This window comes from Cynoglossus semilaevis, chromosome 15 (genome assembly GCF_000523025.1).
Source record: "Cynoglossus semilaevis isolate Cse_v1.0 chromosome 15, Cse_v1.0, whole genome shotgun sequence".
NCBI classification, from domain to species: Eukaryota; Metazoa; Chordata; class Actinopteri; order Pleuronectiformes; family Cynoglossidae; genus Cynoglossus; species Cynoglossus semilaevis.
The window spans coordinates 2,500,469-2,507,861 of record NC_024321.1 but is presented as its reverse complement, the minus strand read 5'-3'; the positions used below and the strand labels follow the sequence as shown (position 1 = coordinate 2,507,861).

Genomic DNA, 7,393 nt, shown 5'->3' with positions numbered 1-7,393 from the left:
GAGTAAAGTAATAAAAACATCCTCAAACCAGACGAGCACCAACATTATAATCGTGGCCACTTGTAAATTCCTTCATTGTGTGGAAATAATCACATCAGTTAGTTTTATTACCAGAGAGGAAAAAGGGATAAAAAACTTAAACATTGTCCTGGTTAATGAGGATTTGGAATAAGTGCTTGAAACCTAAGACATTTAATCTTTTTGTAATTCTAATGTCCAGTTTACATGTCAGACGATCAAGAAAGGGGAGTGAGTGTTAGTCCTAAAAGTAAAACAGTAGCCACAAAGGAACCAGATGATAACTTAACTGATTTGTCGATTAACTATTATCTCATTTCTATAGCACTATCCTATAGTTCACTCTTGTACCTTGTACTGTACTTTTGCTGCTGTCAACACTGTAAACTTCACCATTGTTGATCGAATAAAGGACTTCTTAACTTATTCTTAAAGCCAGTGAAAAGCTAACCAAACAAAGGTTTGACAAAAAAGGAGGGGAAAACTGTAAAGGAATAAAGAAATCTGTCTGTAATAGACAGACATTAAAATTAGAGACATTAAAAATGGCCACCCATTTTTCTAAATATTAGGGGTAAATAACTAAGTAGCCCAAAAAAAGGTAATATCTTTTGTCAAATATTGTAAAATATTCAGTTAGCCTTGTCATTACCTTGAGGCTAGCCTTGACACAAATTACTGTGAAATACAATAAAAATGAGTAAATAAAAAGAAATCACAACATTTATGAAATTCCTCAGGACACAAATAATAAAACCCTTTTTCCTTGACATAAACTGTGGTTTTATTACCTCTGATAAAGAAATTAACAGCCGTGTCTTTTTCCCATTCATTTCAATCTCATTACAAACCACTGAGCTGCAACACAACGCTGACATTACCATAATAGCTACGGGTGAGCAATTAGTTCTATCTCTAATTTCCCACAGCTTCAGCAGATTATTAATTAAGAATATCCCATGACAGAATACAACTTTACAGCTCACACCAAGGCAGAAGTCAGAACTGTATATTCAAAGATGAAAATTCTTACCCATCTCCTGGAAAGCATGTCCATTCTTAGATCGTCCAGGATTTGGGGCTTCTGCAAAAGATGAACAATTTGTGTGTAAATATTTTTGCATCTACTAAAAATAACAGCATTTGATAACAGAGAGTTAACAGTAACCCAGCATATCCAGCAGCTAAAATAACAGCATTTGATAACAGAGAGTCAACAAGCTGCTGGATATGCTGGAAGTTGATAACATTGACACAAAAGTAGCACTAGCAGTATGTTTCTGGAGAAAACTTTTTAAATATTTTTCACCATGATAAAAGTCATTTCTGGTGATGTCAGTCATTTCTCCACTATGTTAGACACTTCTTTGTTGGTTCCCTTGTGTAAAACATCATCGATTCTTAAGTTAATATAACGAGATACTATCTCTGGCCGAAATGGGTTTCCATAGAAATTGGCTTTCATGTACTCCTATTCGTAGTATTTGAAAATGTATAATATTAATGTCTTCCAAAATCAACATATTTGTTTCACAAGACAAAAATTCACAACACCTAACATCTTCGTATTATTGAATCTGATCATAAATCTGTTTCTATCAATGTCGCTTTTCCACTCGAGCTTTATTACATTTTTCCATCTAGTTTTTGTCAGTCAGACCTGTTGTAGTCGATCCTGTTCATTGGGATATAAAGGATATCAGTTTTTTATTGTTATTTCTAGATAATGTTTTTATGGTTTGAAGACAGTTGAGGCTGACACTGGAGGTGTCAGACATTAAGATGATGACATGTGTGTGACCTGCATGGTCAGGATCAGAAAATGTGCAGATGAAAGGCACGGTTCAGGTGGAGCGGTTTGGAGATGTAGTTGGTGAGGCAGGTTTGGAGATGTGCACAACAGATGTTGGAGATAGAGTTTACAGGTAAAAGAAAAAGAGGAAGATCTGAGGGGAGATTTCTGGATGTTAAGAAAGAAGACATGGAGATTGTTGGTGTAACAGCAGTGAGGCAGGAGATAGTATGATATGGAGGCAGATGATCTGGTGGTGAACCCTCAAGGGAGCAGCCAGAAAAAAAGAATATAACCTAGACATTATGAGTATCTATCTTATCTCTCTTATCGCTATCTCTCTTATTGTATCGCCGAGCTTGGCTAATAATGGCTAGCCGCTAGACATTAGCCAAAATAATTTCAGATATCTGAAAGATGTTACTAACTTAGAGGTTTTATGGAAAACATCTAAATATTGACAAACGGAAAACGTGTAATTAAAAGTTAAAGATAAAGCCTGAATTTTCCATAATAAATCTTGATGAATTAAGTTTTCTGTAAATGTTCTGTAAACATTAATAACAACAATAAACAACCTCATTATTAAAGACAGGCAAGAAGCTATCATTGCATCATTTGAAAATATGCCTAATTAAAGATTATAATATGTCAAAAAAACTATAATATGTCAAAGAAATTTACCAAAAGCCAATATGTTATTGAAATTTGCCAATTCAAACATCACATGTCTATAAAAAATCAAAACGTAGACTGTATGTTAGCTCTATTTAACCTGGTTGGTTGAATGTCTCGACAACAGATCTTGTGACTTTTGTAAATCACAGGAACTTAGTACAGTCATTGACTCCACAGAGAAACCTGTAACACAGCTCTTTGTTGTTTAAATGTCACCGAAATGCCAGCTAACTATAATACCCTTAATTTCTTCACCTCAGTTCTAGTCCTCAAACTCTTCAAACTCAAAGACCTTTACTGCTACACGGATATCACACCATTAACTAAACATGTGTCGTACAGAGATAATTGCCTGCAAAGACAGTAAAAAATAGAAGCCGAGAACCTTGAAATGGGCACCTTTGTACTAAGTTACAACAAAAATGTGTCTCCTGCTGCGTCTAGTATTTGTACATGGGGCTGTGTATCCCTAGCTGTGGGTCACATGAGCTGTTTTTGTGGCTTGAGGCAGAGTTTAGTCCTCAGGGCTCCTGTGCAAAGCTATATCGCAAAGCATATTACACAGTACATTCCCAGGCTTCCTCCCTCAACTCCTTTGGTTCCTCCTCATGTTTAGTAGGAGTCACCGAGACAGCATGGTGGCTCAGGAATTCAGCTGTTTGTAGCACAGAATGGATTCGTCTTCTAATGAAGACCTTTACAGTACGGGTTGGCTTATTAGGACAAAGGTCAAGTTTATTGTAAATTAGTCAGCTGCATATCTTATCAGACACATGTTTGACAACCGGGACTGACAAGAAGGTAGTACAACAACAATAAAATATAATATACGCTCTCTCCATTATAACATTGCATGAGTTTAGAAATAGTTGGACCAAATACCCTTAGGATTTTTTAAACTGGACCTTAAATTTATATGACAAGTCATTTTCTTCAGTTGCGCTGTAAAGTTGCTTTTGTAATGTCAGATTTTCCTTGTTGATCAAAATAATGCAAACTTTATGCAAAATATATAAATTGCGGCCTTCAGAAACAAAAACAATCATAGAAATGTATTCCAAGTATACTTTTAGAAATACTTACTTACTAACTATTAGTCAATAAAATTGATCTATAATATATATACAGCTGCTAGAGCAACAGATAAAACGCATAAAGGTGACGATAGTTCGGCAAAATATATCAAGGAATGACAGTAATACCATTAAAAAAAAGTTGACTATTTGCAAGACTGTTGGATTTTATAGAATTTTAAAGAGATTAAATTGTAACTTATGGTTAAATGACAGCTTCTCAGATCGCAAAAACTAAAAAATAGCTTATTTAGCTAGGGGTTAGCTAAATGTTAGAACCTTTAAAATGCAATGCTAACCTCCTAAACGTAGACAGTGAAAGTCCTTCAGCAGGAGGCAGCAGAAGGACCATTGTTATGTCTCTGCAGACAACCGTTAAGAAAAACAATCTGATAACAGATACTGTGCAAGGTCAAACGTGTTCAGTAAGCAGGTTGATAAAAGTGTCACTGTGGGGTTTTAGCCACTGAAATATGTGACACCAAGTCTCAGGCAGTAGTTTCAAAAACCAATTTAACTGCAGTGTGCGTGAGTTCATCTGTTCTATGAGGATGTTTACTCGGTAGGTCAGAGTGTACATGTTCATATACTGAAACCAAAGCAAACATCGGGAGGGAGGAACCACAGCTCAGTCCACTTCAACACCTCCAAGTCTCATTACTGTCTGTTCGTTCTGCATCACTGCCCCCCAAAAAAGAACACGGTTATCTTTTACTAGTTATTTGTTTTAATCTACAGGTGACATGTGGAGCCAGTTCATAGGATTATATCAAAAACACAACATCTGTTTAAGGTGATAACTGACTTAACTGAATCTGATTTTACAACCCATTCCTTCAGGATCTGATAAGGTTATGATAAGAACATCTTTACTGTCTGTGAAGAGCATGTTGTTGCGCTGGCAGCAGTATCCACCCAAACAATCAGAAACAAAAACAATGTATAAATAGGTACAAAAGGCCTAGAGACACAGTGGTAATTGACTGGTCGAACTGTGTGATTTTTATATTTATAAGATACGCTGTATTCAAATGGATTTGTGAGAAGGTCATTACATTTTGCTGTATATGTTAGTGGTGGTTTATTCACCTTAAATCTTGTTAGGGTCAAGAGGGGAACTGCAGCCAATTCTCACCAACAGTTGTGAAAGGGCAGGGTACATTTACATTTATGCATTTAACAGACGCTTTTATCTAAAGTGACTTACAGGAGGGGGGTTAGCAATGAAGCTACATAGAGGGACTCTTGAAAGAAGACCGCTAGTTAGGAAAGTGTGGTTTTAGGGCAGCGAGAGAAGGGAAGTAGAGGAAAGCGCTACGACAGGAGGTGGTGTCAAGAGTGCTGGTGCTTCAAGAGCTTCTTAAAAATAGGCAGGAACATGAGCGTTCATGTTCAGTAGCTCGTTCCACCACCGTGGAACGAAGAGCCCGGATTGTCTTGTGGGAAGTGTTGGGACTGCCTGACGACATTCCCCAGACAAGCGAAGTGGTCATGGGGTAACATAAGCCTTTAACAGGGTACTTAAGTAGACTGAAGCAGACTCAAGTACCTTGAAGGTAATTTGGCTAACGGCCATTCACACTCACCAGAATACCTATGCTTGACTAAGCCAGAAAAATGAGCACAATTTAGAATGTTTTAGGAACTTGTTAGGGCACCTGAGTACCCAAAAGAAACCTACACATGGTACAAACTCTGTACAGACATACCATCATTTACAGTCAGGGATCCTAACAATGATCTTCCGGCTGTAGGGCAAAACCTAACCCAACCTCCAGTCCATAGCATGAACTCGAACCATTTAAAAAGAGTTGTAAAGACCAATTAAAGGTGTATTTTTACAATAGTACATATATTAATAGTACAACCCAACAGTGTCATTAATATTCCAAGTGTCTGCCATAGCGATGTTTTAATATTAAGATCATTTGCGTAAGTGGATCCATTACTGTACAAATTTAGGAGGTTCAACTCAGCTGTGTGTGCCGGTGTACAGAGATTAAAGTTTGATAGTTTTTGTTTTTTTCAATACTGAGGCCAAACTGTTTAATAATCATGTGTCCTATCTTAACTCCGTCAAGAGGAGAAGGCCCATAAAAATGGATAGTTTTTAAATTTACTCGCTTAGAGGAAGGAACATTTTTTTTCTCCCCGCTAATCTTCTTAAATCCTTAACCCAAGGATAATCAAGCAAAACTGTTTAACCCTTTAATGGCAATGAGAGGAACAGATTCACTTTACCGTATACTGCTATGGTAGTATAAAGTAAAGTGTATTCTCAAAAATAGCAATAAAGCTCACACATATTTTGAAAAAGTTAAGACAAATAATGTAGTAGTAAAAACATCTACAAAGCTCAAGGTAAGCCAAACAGAAGTGTTAAAATGAAGTAAACTTTGTCAATTCCAATGACAGATGTTTTCCTAAATTTAACCAAAAGTTAGCAAAGAACTGCAAGCTAACCAAAAGATTATTATGTCAACCACAATTAGTATTAACAACTAGTAAAACTTAGGCAACAAAAAATAAGAAAATGAGCCAAAAGGGAAACAGGTTTTCTGTAAGAATAAGGCATATTGTTCTGTTGGCCAGAATTACTTAGTGTGTGCAAATCCATCTTGTAAAGTATCTAACCCTTCTGTGTACTCAGTATGTCTCAATCGATATCCTTTTTCGAAAGTTATTTTTAGCTCAGTTGTAAAACACTGCCATGCCAAAGAAACGTGCCTTTTATTGGCATATTGTAAATATTGACACACATCCTTTGCCCTTTTAATAATAAATGTCATTCACTGTACCTGACTATTAAACTGTAGTGGACAGTAGTTTTCCGGACTATTTAAAGTACATTAAAAGTCTATTTTAGCATGTTCATGACTTGTGATCTACAATGGCAGACATTCTCACCACACCTCTGTTATAAACTCACCAGATGGTACAAAATGCAGCACCTTCTTCCCTTCCATAATATCCGATGTGGTTTTTTTGTTTGTTTTTTTGTTGCTTTTTTAAAAAAAAAATATTAGGATAGATGTTTCTCAATGGTCAGCCCATCATCTTCGTTATTCTCACGTCTGTTCTCCCACACCGAGGATTGAGTGAAGTTCTTCTCTTAGTTGCTTTAATTCTAACTCGCACACATGTTGAAGTAAAGCTACTGTACCTCCTCCAGGGCCAACACATGGGTGAGTGGGGAGGAGAGCAATGAGGGGGAGGAGGAAAGGGAAGTCATAGAAGGTAAGGGTTCTACAAGGTCCTAGTGCCTACCCGACTGACATAGGTTTGTTTACAGAAAAAAAAAAACAACTATACTATAACTACAAAAATGTACATAGAAGTACATTGAGATACCGCCTTGAAATCTTGATATAAATCACAGAAGAAGACCAGGTTACTGTTTAAAGGCTGACAGTTATACACAGAAACAGTGCACCAAAACAGAATTCCAAGCCTTGATCCAAGCTAGCAAGTCATACATCAAAGCCTTGATCCAAGCTAGCAAGTCATACATCAAAGCCTTGGTCCAAGCTAGAAAGTCATACAGCCAAGCCTTGAGCCAAGTTAGCAAGTTGTAAATTCAAAGAGGACTAGTTCTTGAATCCATCTGTAAAAACACAATCCAGATTGGAAGCACATGCCTTGAAACACTAAACAATCATAGAAACCCTGACACAAAAAACATGTATTAATTTTCTATTTATGGTTATTCAACATGTAGGTTTTTTTTTAGCTTACTGTTTGTTTGTTTTTTCATCTTGGTTCATGAGAGGACGTGAAAAAGAAGTGTAGCTGAATATACTTTCCACTCAGGTTTTGTGGAAACCACCTTAAA

The 7,393-nt window shown here is 36.6% G+C and overlaps 1 protein-coding gene and 1 long non-coding RNA gene across 5 annotated transcripts in view; one reads left to right on the top strand and one right to left on the bottom strand.

Annotated features, from left to right (window-relative positions):
* LOC112488136 (uncharacterized) overlaps nucleotides 1-7,393 on the top strand; it is an 87,016-nt gene that overhangs the window by 7,634 nt on the left and 71,989 nt on the right. The gene's annotated exons all lie outside the window — the stretch shown is intronic.
* Nucleotides 1-7,393, bottom strand: part of LOC103390592 (sodium bicarbonate transporter-like protein 11) — a 30,018-nt gene that overhangs the window by 14,438 nt on the left and 8,187 nt on the right. Inside the window, exons 1-2 of one of the 3 annotated variants that reach the window (XM_008326510.3) lie at nucleotides 6,491-7,162; nucleotides 1,052-1,102 (exon numbers count right to left, since the gene is read on the bottom strand). In XM_008326510.3, coding sequence (XP_008324732.1) covers nucleotides 1,052-1,102; nucleotides 6,491-6,527 — 88 coding nt within the window. In that variant the 5' untranslated portion in view covers nucleotides 6,528-7,162. Of the gene's footprint in view, nucleotides 1-1,051; nucleotides 1,103-1,678; nucleotides 1,752-6,490; nucleotides 7,163-7,393 lie in introns of those variants that run through there. The other 2 variants (XM_017039321.2, XM_008326509.3) reach the window with 2 other exon arrangements.